The 13,890-nt window shown below is 41.7% G+C and overlaps 1 protein-coding gene across 1 annotated transcript; it reads left to right on the top strand.

Moving 5' to 3' along the window:
* The first annotated feature begins 418 nt into the window (after positions 1-418).
* Positions 419-1,520, top strand: LOC136505562 (thaumatin-like protein). Its single transcript, XM_066500734.1, has 2 exons — positions 419-991; positions 1,181-1,520. The coding sequence occupies exons 1-2, from the start codon at positions 443-445 to the stop codon at positions 1,253-1,255; spliced, it is 624 nt and encodes a 207-aa protein (XP_066356831.1). The 5' UTR covers positions 419-442; the 3' UTR covers positions 1,256-1,520.
* The last annotated feature ends 12,370 nt before the right edge of the window (positions 1,521-13,890 follow it).

The raw sequence follows: 13,890 nt of genomic DNA, 5'->3' as shown, positions 1-13,890 counted from the left end.
GTGGAGACGTCGGCTTCATGCGAGATGCAAATTTACGCGAGAAACTTAATATGTCACGGTGTTGATTTAGAAACAAAAATAAGTCCAAATTTAGAAATATGATTATGATTTTAATAAAAGTATTACTCTTACTTCCATTGTCATTGTCACTGAAGCTGGATTTTCGGTTGGGTGCGCGTTCATACTCGTACGGATTGTGAAGTGGCTCATCGACAGAGCTAGCCACCACGAAAATCAACTTCGTGGGGTGGCACTTTCCAATTGGCAATCGTTGGCACCATCTCAGCATTCTCAGTCTATGGTTCTTCTCCAACAAACAAGGGCATTATTGTCATTGCGCTGGCTCTTATACTTTTCTAACTCAGTCTGGCCGGCCACCTATAAATACACACATACTCCCTCCTCCACTTCCAAAGCAAAAAGAAGCAAGCTGCTAGCACCAATGGCGGCCTCCTCGTCCACGATCCTCCTGCTGCTCCTTGCCGCCACCTCTGTAGCCTGCGCGAGCGCCTCCACCTTCACCATCAGGAACAACTGCGGCTTCACGGTGTGGCCAGCAGCCACCCCAGTGGGCGGGGGCCGGCGGCTGGACCCTGGGCAGACGTGGAGCCTGTTCGTCCCCGCCGGCACCAGCTCCGGCCGCGTGTGGGGCCGCACGGGCTGCTCCTTCAACGGCAACAGCGGGAGCTGCCAGACGGGCGACTGCGCCGGCGCGCTCTCCTGCACGCTCTCTGGGAAGCCTCCCATGACGCTGGCCGAGTTCACGCTCGGCGGCAGCCAGGACTTCTACGACATCTCGGTGATCGACGGCTACAACCTCGCCATGCGATTCTCCTGCAGCACCGGCGTGACCCTCAACTGTGGCAGCTCCAGCTGCCCCGACGCCTACCTCTTTCCCAACGACAACACCAAGACCCATGCCTGCAGCGGCAACCATGGTTTCCAATATCGGCCGAAATCTCCTGATATTTCCGATATATCCTCTTTATCCGTAGGTGCCGATAAGAAAATATCTATCTTTTTCGTATAAATTTTGTTTAAATTTATTTAAATTTACTTAAATTCAAATTAGGTTTTATTTGAATTTGGTCCGATATTTCCGATATATCCTGTTTATCCTCTTTATCTATGACCCCCGATAAATTTTAATTTCCGAAAATTAAAACCTTGGCGGCAACAGCAACTACCAGGTCACCTTCTGCCCATGATGATGAGGCAGCATGTATGGATGTGTCCAGTGGCGGAGCCAGGATGAGCACCTCAGGGGGGGCTAATCAATAGAGATTTAGAACAAATGTCGAAAATTAACGATGAAATCACGTTTTTTCTACAGTAATATCAAGGCAAAATCACTCTCCCGGGGCTGGATCCGCCAATGGATGTGTCGCATGCATTCACGTAGGGGATCGGAGAGTAATTTTGACGATAACACGTCAAAGTGTGCATGCATGCATGTGCACGCGCGCATATGTACCTGAACTTGTGTACCTACCATTATATTATACAATAATACAATAAGTCTCTGTTCTTATCGTGTTGAAAAAGCATGGAAGCAGCAAGAGGAAAAATGTTCTTGCCAGGAAGAGGTTAATTAGACAAAACAAATGAAGATATAATCCCAACCCAACCAGCGAACCCTAATCCCAACCCAAGCTGTGTTCCTAAGCTGAATACTTGTTGCGGTCCCTAATCTCATCCAATGCAGGTTTTGGTGGTCCCTAATCTCATCCTAATCTCATTCCATCTCAGGATGCGTTCCGTTCCCAGGTTTTGGTGGCCTGGAATCATTCCAAGCGGAATTCCTTCTGTAATTTATATAGCTGCGTTCACCGGGAACTATTCCAGTCGAGAACCACCCCTAACCGAACGGGCCCTCAATGTGCTAACTCAGAGCCTAATCCGAACAAGTGTTGAATGCCCAACACACAACAAGGTGCTAAACTAGTGGGTGGCGGTGGGGAGGGGGCAAATTCATTATTATATATACAAACCATTGCATTGTCCCAAAAAATAGGAAAAGTTTCCAATTGATCGGGGAAGTTATTATACAACCCATGTTGCACGCACTCGTGTGGGAGGTTCTTGAAAATAAAACAGTTGCATCCATGAATTAAACCTACATGTTCTTACAAAACTAGTCTTGTTAAGATTAGGCAAGGCAGCGAAAGACTACAATAAAAAAAACTAACAAAATTGGATCGAGTCATAAGACGATGTACGTCAAAACAAATAGCAATATATGGACGCCTTCTATATTTTTTATATATTGGAAGTAGTAATTTCACTTAGTGGAGATGATGTGGATAGCTTGTTTTAAGAGGTCGGAAGTTAGTGGGAATGACATTGCTATTAGTAGGAGATGATATGGACAATGTAGGAAATAATGTGGATAGCTTGCTTGTTGAGGTACATACAACTTATAGTTACAGTGGGGATTAGCTTTACAAAAGATATAGATAAGGAATTATGCAGTAATTGGTTGTGATCGGGCACAAAATTAAAGGAAGTCGTCGCTCGCTTTGTTCACTGTACCCAACATTCGATACTTTTATAATCACCAAAAAATGGTTAAAGCTTGTCTGTCCACCATTAATTACTTAATATTTTAGGAGTTTTAGAATTTCACTGTTCAAAAAATAATTATAATCATGTGTGTGAACCTTTTGTTGAAGATGATCTACGATATACAATTAAGAAATAACCCGCTAATTAAAAGAGATACATGCATGAAGTCATGCATGCGACATGCATCATCATCTGCAACCAGCTCATATAGGACCAACCAAGCTTTCAAGAGCTAAAAAACCAATTTTTAAACAACAACATTTGAGTCATATAAAATATCTAAGTTTCCTCTATGGTACGGTCAAGTTTTTTTGTTACGGCCAAGTTTTTTGTTTGAGCTGGACGGACGAATATATGTGTATGTACATGCTCTCCTATATATCCTATGGAAAATTAATGTTTTCAGATATGTACGTACGTGGAAAAAGAGAGATTTTTTTTTATGCATACATGTGAGGTGACCAGCTGTCCAGCACCATGATTAGGTCTGCATAGGGTGGACTGCTGACTCGTGGACTGACTTGTATGCGAGCCAAAGATTTCGTCATGATCTGGAATAATTCAGGATGCACAAGGACACAATTGGCGGCAGTCACTATACCACAAGGACATACTTTTACAGATTTGTGTGGAAATTGAAGTCTATTTTGGATGTATGTATATGTAGACAAACATAGCACAATATCGTCTCAACATGCATCCTGTATGTATGTATGTATATTTGCGATAACCTTGACAAATTCTAGCTCAGAGAAAAAAAATAAAATATTTCTTACGTGTGGTAATGGTGTATGCGCATGATTGTGCCTATGGTACTAGGACTACGCATGTTTTGAAGCCAGGCCGGCCTTGAAGACGGATTCATCTAATGAACAAGCAATATCTTGTATTACTAGTGTGTTGCCCTTGTCAACTTGGATTAATTTTCAGCACGTCTACATGCATGAACTATCTGACACAAAACTTCTAACAAAATATAGCTCTAGTACTATTAGCTCCTTAATTATCAGGTCAAACAAAATATAGGCATAAATACCACAATTGATGGCAACCTCTAAACATTATCCTAATTAACGTTAATTCCTAGCTAGGCAGGTTGTGTCCTGACTTTTCTAACTATAATAATCTTGGCTAATCTTCCCAAGATATTTTAATTAAATTATTACTCTATATCCCTGCATGTAACGTATATATACATGATTTTCATCCTGTTCACTTGTCGTAAACGATCGTAAATTTCCAGCCGGAACAGTGTTTTTCTCTCACACCAAACCAGCCAGTAAATAATCCACGATCGTTTACAGACTCCCGAACAGGCTGCTTGTCACTGTAGCTGGATTTTCGGTTGCGTGCACGTTCATACCCATACAAGTTGTGAAGTGGCTCATCGACAGAGTTAGCCCACCAAAATCCACATCATGCATGCATCCATGACACTTTCCAATTGGCAATTTGCAGCATCTCAGTCTATCCAGCTGTAGATGCACGAAATATATATCTGACACAACTTCTAACAGACGTAACACGCCAATAGATGCAAAAGATTTCTCTACCATGTACTACTATTAGCTCCTTATCAAGTCAAAGAAAATAGCTAGGCTTAGGCACGGAGATGGCGAGGAACGCGTCGGTGCGCGGACACGGAGATTGTGGTGCCATGTGGACGGAGATGGCGGCAGCGCGTGGACGGAGCCTGAGCTCCTGCAGCATGAATGGGCTCAGTGGGCCTGTAGATGGGCTCGATGAGCTTGTCCAGGTTTTTCTTTTTTCTTTTTTTTGATTGATTTATGGAGGTGGGTATTATAGGGCCGCCTGCGTTAACAGAAATTTACGCAAAAGGGCGATGGGACCGCCTACGTTACCAGTGATTAATGGAGACCTTTCCATCGAGGCAGATGGTTAAATTCGAATTTTACTCTATAACTCCTATTTTAAAGGCGGCTCTATTTTCTAGCCGACTCTCACTATTGGAAACTGGACTTTGCCGAGTGTCTGAGACTTTGCCGAGTGTTTTTTATCAGGGCACTCGGCAAAATAAAGCACTCGACAAAGGTGGATTTGCCGAGTGCCAGGCACTCGGTAAAGCCTGGCTCTCGGCAAAACCGGGCTTTGCCGAGTGCCGCGGCACTCGGCAAAGATCCCACTCGGCAAAAGGTGGTCGGACCCGTGACAGCGGTCACCTGCCGTCAGATTTTGCCGAGTGCCTAACGGCTGGCACTTGGCAATTTTTTTTTATTTTTAAAAACTTATTTTGCCGAGTGCCAGCCCTAGCACTCGGCAATTTTTTTTATTTTTAAAACCTTATTTTGCCGAGTGCCAGGCCCAGGCACTCGGCAATTTTTTTTTATTTTTTAAAAACATATTTTGCCGAGTGCCCCCGCATGGCACTCGGCAAAATAATTTTTTTTTATTTTGGGCCCAAATTTTTTCTGGGGCCTTGTGACGGTATTTCAAACTCTATTTTAAAATTTGGGGCAATTTTGACTTTTTTGATATATTTCATTAGTTTATTTCGTTTCGTCGAATTTTTTGGGATATTTCAAATTTGAACTGCAGGTAAATGGAATAAAGGACTTTGGTCATCCAAAAATTGATACTCATGATATTTATGGTATGTTTAGAGGCCGTATCCAGGAACTCACATGAAATCTCGAGCATCTCATTGACGTAACATATCGAGGCGTCGTGTTATCGCATGTGGAGGCTATGGTAAAAAATTGAGAAGGTTTCGAGCAAGTTGTGACGTCGGATGCCAAAAACCCAGAGATCTCCACATGTGAGGGAGAGAGAAATGAGAGAAAGAGAGAGAGCGCGCCGGCCGGGCGCGGGTGAAGATAAGGCGGCTTTGCCGAGTGCCAAATCGGCGGCACTCGGCAAAGTCAATTTTCTTCGCCGAGTGTCGTGATCTGGCACTCGACGAAGTTTTAAAAAAAATCAGCAGCTCTTTGTCGAGTGCCAGCTGGGCGGAGTACTCGGCAAAGTTAACTTTGCCGAGTGCCAACCCTAGGCACTCGGCAAAATAATTTTTTTTTTGGTTTTTTGCCACCAATTTTTTTGAAGCTTTAGTACACTACCACAAACAGCATGTTTAAATTTGGGACATTTTCATTGCCTTTTGGCATATTTCTATAGTTTATTTTGTTTTGTTGAAATTTTTTGGAAAATATAAGTTTGAACTGCGGGTGCATTGAATAATGGATTACATTCGTTCAAAAAATGTTATCATTGTTTCTTAGTGTAAATTTAGGCTAAATCCAGGAACTGTCTCGAAATTTCGATCAATGTGCTCACGGGGCAACGCCGCCAACTTGCGTGGGAGTGGTTTTTTAATTGTATAAAATGCGAACGAATTCCGAAAATCATGAAACTTGTCGAGTTGTCGCCGTATCGTATGTGTATGCCGTGGAAAAAATTTGAAAAAGTTTCGACCACGTTGTCACGTACGATGCTCACAAAAGCCTCTTTGCCGAGTGCCATATTTTGCCGAGTGCGGCGCTCGGCAAAACAGGTCTTTGCCGAGTGCCCGAAATTTGGCACTCGGTAAAGATTTTTGCACTCGGCAAATCATGTGTTTCCCGTAGTGCATGTTCTTACAAAACTAGTCTTGTTAAGATTAGGCGAGGCAATGAAAGAATACAATAAAAAAACTAACAAAATTGGATCGAGTCATAAGACGATGTACGTCAAAACAAATAGCGATATATGGATGCCTTCTATATTTCTTATATATTGGAAGTAGTAATTTCCCTTAGTGGAGATGATGTGGATAGCTTGTTTTAAGAGGTCGGAAGTTAGTGGGAATGACATTGCTATTAGTAGATGATATGGACAATGTAGCAAATAATGTGGATAGCTTGCTTGTTGAGGTACATACAACTTATAGTTCCATTGGGGATTCGCTTTACAAAAGATATAGATAAGGAATTGTACAGTAATTGGTTGTGATCTGGCACAAAATTAAAGGAAGTCGTCGCTCGCTTTGTTCACTGTACCCAACATTCGATACTTTTATATTCACCAAAAAATGGTTAAAGCTTGTCTCTCCACCATTAATTACTTAATATTTTAGGAGTTTTAGAATATGTTCACTGTTCAAAAAATAATTATAATCATTTGTGTGAACCTTTTGTTGAAGATGATCTACGATATACAATTAAGAAATAACCCGCTAATTAAAAGAGATACATGAAGTCACGCATGCGACATGCATCATCATCTGCAACCTCATATAGGACCAACCTAGCTTTCAAGAGCTAAAATACCAATTTTTATACAACAACATTTGAGTCATATAAAATATCTAAGTTTCCTCTATGGTACGGTCAAGTTTTTTTGTTACGGCCAAGTTTTTTGTTTGAGCTGGACTGACGAATATATGTGTATGTACATGCTCTCCTATATATACTATGGAAAATTAATGTTTACAGATATGTACGTACGTGAAAAAGAGAGGCTTTTTTTATGCATACAGGTGAGGTGACCAGCAGTCCAGCACCATGATTAGGTCTGCATAGGGTGGACTGCTGACTCGTGGACTGAGTTGGGGCCTGTTTAGTTCACCCGCTGAATCGGCGCCGCCAAAATTCGGCATACGCTGTAGCTATTGTAGCGTTTTGTTTTTATTTGGTAATAATTGTCCAATCATTGACTAATTAGGCTCAAAACGTTCATCTCGCAAAGTACAACTAAACTGTGTAATTAGTTTTTGATTTCGTCAACATTTAGTACTCCATGCATGTACCATAAATTTGATGTGATGGAAAATCTTCTTTTTGCATAGTGTCAAATTCTGGAATCCATGGCAACTAAAGAAGGGCTTGTATGCGAGCCAAAGATTTCGTCATGATCTGGAATAATTCAGGATGCACAAGGACACAATTGGCGGCAGTCACTATACCACAAGGACATACTTTTACAGATTTGTGTGGAAATTGAAGTCTATTTTGGATGTATGTATATGTAGACAAACATAGCACAATATCGTCTCAACATGCATCCTGTATGTATGTATGTATATTTGCGATAACCTTGACAAATTCTAGCTCAGAGAAAAAAAATAAAATATTTCTTACGTGTGGTAATGGTGTATGCGCATGATTGTGCCTATGGTACTAGGACTACGCATGTTTTGAAGCCAGGCCGGCCTTGAAGACGGATTCATCTAATGAACAAGCAATATCTTGTATTACTAGTGTGTTGCCCTTGTCAACTTGGATTAATTTTCAGCACGTCTACATGCATGAACTATCTGACACAAAACTTCTAACAAAATATAGCTCTAGTACTATTAGCTCCTTAATTATCAGGTCAAACAAAATATAGGCATAAATACCACAATTGATGGCAACCTCTAAACATTATCCTAATTAACGTTAATTCCTAGCTAGGCAGGTTGTGTCCTGACTTTTCTAACTATAATAATCTTGGCTAATCTTCCCAAGATATTTTAATTAAATTATTACTCTATATCCCTGCATGTAACGTATATATACATGATTTTCATCCTGTTCACTTGTCGTAAACGATCGTAAATTTCCAGCCGGAACAGTGTTTTTCTCTCACACCAAACCAGCCAGTAAATAATCCACGATCGTTTACAGACTCCCGAACAGGCTGCTTGTCACTGTAGCTGGATTTTCGGTTGCGTGCACGTTCATACCCATACAAGTTGTGAAGTGGCTCATCGACAGAGTTAGCCCACCAAAATCCACATCATGCATGCATCCATGACACTTTCCAATTGGCAATTTGCAGCATCTCAGTCTATCCAGCTGTAGATGCACGAAATATATATCTGACACAACTTCTAACAGACGTAACACGCCAATAGATGCAAAAGATTTCTCTACCATGTACTACTATTAGCTCCTTATCAAGTCAAAGAAAATAGCTAGGCTTAGGCACGGAGATGGCGAGGAACGCGTCGGTGCGCGGACACGGAGATTGTGGTGCCATGTGGACGGAGATGGCGGCAGCGCGTGGACGGAGCCTGAGCTCCTGCAGCATGAATGGGCTCAGTGGGCCTGTAGATGGGCTCGACGAGCTTGTCCAGGTTTTATTTTTTCTTTTTCCTGATTGATAAATGGAGGTGGGTATTATAGGGCCGCTTGAATTAACAGCAATTTACGCAGGAGGGCGATGGGACCGCCTACGTTACCGTGATTAATGGAGACCTTTCCATCGAGGCAGACGGTTGAATTTGAATTTTACTCTATAACTCCTGCGGCTCTATTTTCTAGCCGACTCTATAAATCGATTTGTAGAAGCACCTCTATAAATCCATCTAGTATTGTGGATTGGCATCTCAGATACCAACTTTGCTACATTATTGTGATAAAATGTTTGTCAATGAAAATGGCGAGGAAAGAAAACTAGAAACGACTAATATTTGGATTTCTTTTATTTCGCGACCACGTTCATATTAGCCCATTTTTCATTAAGAGGGTAGCAAAACGGTTACATAGCACAAGCCACGGCTTGAAACACGGAAGGACAAACTGAAAAGAAATGAAACTGCAGAAATACTCAAAACATTGGACCCAGGTTGATGGCATATGGAACGAGGTACCCACTACTGGAGGCCGCGGCTTTGCCGAGTGTTTTTACACTCGGCAAAGAGCCCTTTGCACTCGGCAAAGGCTTTGCCGAGTGTAGCACTCGGCAAAGTCCGCTCGGCAAAATTTTTCTCGGCAAAGGGTCTTTGCCGAGTGCTTTTTATCGGGGCACTCGGCAAAATAAAAAAAATTTTGCCGAGTGCTTGGGGCGGCACTCGGCAAAATATTTTCGGCCATTGCGGCGCCGGCCGTTACCGGTTATTTTGCCGAGTGCCCGACCCAGCACTCGGCAAATTTTTTTTTATTTTTTTAAAAAATTACTTTGCCGAGTGCCCCAGCCCAGGCACTCGGCAAAGTTTTTTTTTATTTTTTTTTTAAAATTACTTTGCCGAGTGCCCCAGCCCAGGCACTCGGGAAAGTTTTTAAAAAAAAAAAAATTACTTTGCCGAGTGCCCCTGTCCAGGCACTCGGCAAAGTTTTTTTTTTATTTTTTTAAAATAATTTCTTTGCCGAGTGCCCCTGTTTAGGCACTCGGCAAAGAATTTCTGATTTTTTTTAAAAAAATACTTTGCCGAGTGCCTGGGCAGGGGCACTCGGCAAAGTACTTTAAAAAAATTAAAAAAAAACTTTCAGGGCCCAAAACTGCCAGCAGGGATGTTCCAACAAAACAGCAAGTTTCTAGGATTTCTATATACTCGTTTCTTTTTTTCTATTATTTTTGTTTCAAATTTATAATAAAAAAATGTTGTGCAATGGAAACGATCTAAAGAAGAGGTGGATGGTTCAGATAATGATATATGTTATACACATTCAATGTAGATAAAAAATGAGTCAGTATGAACATCTAACTGTATGTAAAAGTAGAGCACTATGACCTTTGTGACCATTAAATTTCATGCCGCGGTGGCCTAGCCAGGCCCCAACTGCCGTTGTCCCAGTGTGGTGAATCTGCTTCATCGGGTTGCTCCCCGGCGCGTTCCTCCCGCAGTCCGCCTTGGTTGCAGTGGCCGGCTATCACCTCCCACAAGACCAGCAACTGCCACTAATGCCTGCTGCCGGTACCGTCTCCCTTGTCCTCTACTGTTATCTTTGCATTGTCGCCGCTGCAACTCGATTGACAGTTCATTTGGTTTAGCTTCCCTATAGATCAAAGCCTGACAACTAGTTCATGATTCGTAAGCCAGACGCAAATTGGGTACATTTTCCCCCCTTTTGGATGCTGCACTGGATGCACTGTCTATGTAACTGCACTGGATGCATTGTTTAAGACTTATGAGTTTATTTTTTTAATGCTGAATAAAAAAAGTTACTGGATACATGAACATCACATAATTTCCAAGTTTTTAAATTCGTGTTGAGTACTATATGCATGTGAAACCTATTGCTTTTTCTAATGCCACATATAGTGATGTCACCCTATCATGTCACAACTTCCCAGGATATCTTCCAGCAGATTCACTTTTGCTAATTTGGGCTACAAGTATGTAATATGTTATTCTAATGGCACACATTTACCTAAAGAATTTCACGAATGTATGCTGCTTTATACTGCAAATTCACAGCAGATTTCAGTGTTATATGTATCCTATTGTTGTTTTCTGATGGCTCATATAGTGGTATATGCATCCTATTGTTGCTTCCATGCCCTTTGATGTATCTTCTTTTTTACATTTAGGTTTGCGTTGGTTATTATATGGTCTTTACCTAAGATAGACACGAATAAGCCATTCTTTATTCATGTTAGAGTATACTACTCCTGGAAATGTCAATAAAGGGTTACCATGCTAATCATTCTTCTCCCCTTTGTTGTGCTCTTCCAAGGTTTTGGGGTTAAGGGGACATCCCTCGATATGTTCGTGCTTGATGGATTCAGCTGTGTATCTATGTGTCTATGTCAACAAAGCACAGGTAAATAACACTGCAATGCCAATTACAGAAATACCTTTGTCGGTGATTCATTCTTTCATACTGTTTCTCTCTACTCCTTATCTTGTATTATAGTTTGTCCCTGCATTTAATTTATTTAGCAAAAAAAGGTGGCCTCACCAACTGTTAAAATTATGTATAATCAGTCCAAACCATAGGCCTAAATATAAGGAATAATTTTGCCTTTTCAAACAATGAAGGGACTGTTTTTTAGTTTATTGCTGCATCACGCCTCAGATGCTTTGTGTAGATTAAGATGGATGCTTCTATTAAATCATGCGGCTTCTAATTATATGTGACTAGCAAAACAAAGACATTCACTTAATTGTCACATTCACTTAGTTGCATTTGATACATTTTTCCCAACTATTCCAGGTCAGAATTCAAAAATGGTACTAGATCGAATATATATGGATCTGGGGCTAGCAAAATGTTGCTGAGTACATGCTTATTACATTTCTTAGTTCTTCTAGCTAGAGCTTATCTGGATACTGCTTCGTGTTCTAAAAAAATTCTACAGTTAGTAATTCAGTCATCTATGTATACATTATGCATAGGTTTCTTAAAGTGAGTAAGCGACAAGTGCATACCCTTTTTCTAACAAGATAACCTTATAGCAGGGTTCATGATAGCCCTATGCTGATGCCGCCCACACAAAGAAGAATGCTGGTGTCCAATTCTATATGCCCCCAATGCTGGTAGCCGTAAAGGATATAGTGAAGAATCTACATCCCACCACAGCGAGGTACATACAATTGATAATAGTCTGGCTTGTTTTACTGGGTTTCTCAAGGTAGATTATTCTGTTTTGATTTCTGAATGACATTGGCGCCCTAACTATAGTACATTCAGCAGAATACTCTACTATACATATTTCTTCTTCTGTTCTGACTTTTATAAAGTATGCTATAAAATACTGCATTTTAAACTAAAGCTATGCTACAAAGTTGACATGGCAGTGAGTTTACATTCATCACTCAATTTAAACACCAATGTTGCATCTGAACCAACTCAAAATGAGGTCACTGAAATGCATTGGATTGATTGTTTAGGTAGAAATCCTCAGTACCAACACCTTGTGCAATTGTGCTTGTGGTCAGATTTGAATTATATATGTTCTGGTCAGATTTGAATTATATATATATTATCTGGTCGAATTTGAATTGTAAATTTAGATTTTTTTTGACGGAAAATGTAGTACCAGCCGCCCCTATAAATCGATTTCGTAGAGGCGGCTGGTGTTACCAGCCACCCCTACAAATCGATTTGTAGGGGCAGTCTGGGAACCGCCCCTACAAATATATGATTTGTAGAGACGGTTTGGTAGGGGCAGCTAGTCAAACCGCCCCTACAAATGATCTTGAGCTGCCCCTACAAACCCAGTGTGACATAGTGGAATGAGCCCATTTTTCATTAAGTGGGTAGCAAAACGGTTACGTAGCACAAGCCACGGCTTGCAACACGGAAGGACAAACTGAAAAGAAATGAAACTGGGGAAATACTCAAAACATTGGACCCAGGTTGATGGCATATGGAACGAGGTACCTGTTTTCTCTTCCGATCCTAGATGTTGATCTCTGTGTCGTTTGTTAGTGGGGAGGGTACGGTTGAACATGCATGGAGCTGGTCCTGGTTTGTTTTGAGACAGTACCCGTGTAGATAGCATTGTAGTAATATACTCTATATCAAGCCTAACTTCCTTGACATGAAGTTTCCTTTTTCTTAGATATGCATTGACAGAATCCGGACAAGCACTTCCTGGGATGTGTTTAGTTAGTCTCGTTAATAAAAAAAAAGAGAATTGCTATATATAGTCAGGTGCCTATTTTTTTTAATCTGTCTCGCCAACAACTGATTGTTTTAGCCCTTCTCAACAACCAAATTTTTCACATGCACTTACACTGTCTTATAACTAAATTTACAACCGCCTTATTACTATATTTATAATGATTTCTTCAGTAAAATTTATTGGATAAAGTGATGTAATTTAGGAATAACACAAATATATGCCAATTCTTTTTCAAAAAAAATTACAAATTATTAATATGGATTCCAGACATCAGAGAAATATATGTCAAATTATTCACAAATTCTCCAGAAATTTCAAACAAAAAAAGACAAAATCCACCAAAAATTGCCCAGAAGGGGCGACGCCAGAGGCCGGCCTGGGGTGACCCTCGTGCCCATGTCGTTGGCGCTACCGATGCACGCGGGCGGGGCTGGGGCGGCGGCGGCGGGCTTTTCTTGCCGCACGAGCAGCCGTCACGGTACCCCACTGGGCCGTGTCGCTGAGATCGGACAGCTCGGAGGTGAATGAGGTCGGATCCCACGGTCTCAAATCCTGTTGTTTTGAAGTTCCAAAACAACCGGTTGAGCATTAGCAATTCTGATTTTTTTTCAGGTAACACATTAGTACCATTAGATTTGGAAAGGATGCTTTGTGTTGATCTTGTACCGTTGTTGCTCAATATCTGTCTCGCACAGTTCACATGTGCCCTTCCTACTGCCGAGTAACCTCTGTCCGTGGTGACATCCCGGGTGGCCAAGCCCCTCGTTGTGGTAACGGCGAAGCTACACCAATGTCTTCCACCCCCCGCCGCCCCCCCCCCCCCCCCCCCCCCCCCCCCCCCCTCCACTTCTTCCTGGTCCAACCAACATCCTCCTTCACCCATGGCTAGTGGTGGCCCCACCTCCTCGCCTCTCCGCGTCGCTCCCACCTCCTCTACCTAACCAGCCTACTTCCTCCATGCCCCTTTCTAAACAAACAGAGCATACGAGGAGAGCGTTCGATTTCAGGCGTGTGTAGTGTAAGACAGATGTGACAAAATAAAGGCTAGAACAAAAA

Source organism: Miscanthus floridulus, chromosome 14, assembly GCF_019320115.1.
Source record: "Miscanthus floridulus cultivar M001 chromosome 14, ASM1932011v1, whole genome shotgun sequence".
In the NCBI taxonomy this organism is placed as follows: Eukaryota; Viridiplantae; Streptophyta; class Magnoliopsida; order Poales; family Poaceae; genus Miscanthus; species Miscanthus floridulus.
Note: the sequence above shows the minus strand (reverse complement) of the source record. Positions and strands in the feature narration are given on the sequence as shown.

Excerpts from the sequence above, each read along its gene's own strand:
- LOC136505562 (XM_066500734.1), top strand. The coding sequence starts at position 443 with ATGGCGGCCTCCTCGTCCACGATCCTCCTGCTGCTCCTTGCCGCCACC. Across the intron at positions 992-1,180 it reads CCGATATATCCTCTTTATCC|CAACTACCAGGTCACCTTCT; the intron begins GTAGGTGCCGAT and ends TGGCGGCAACAG.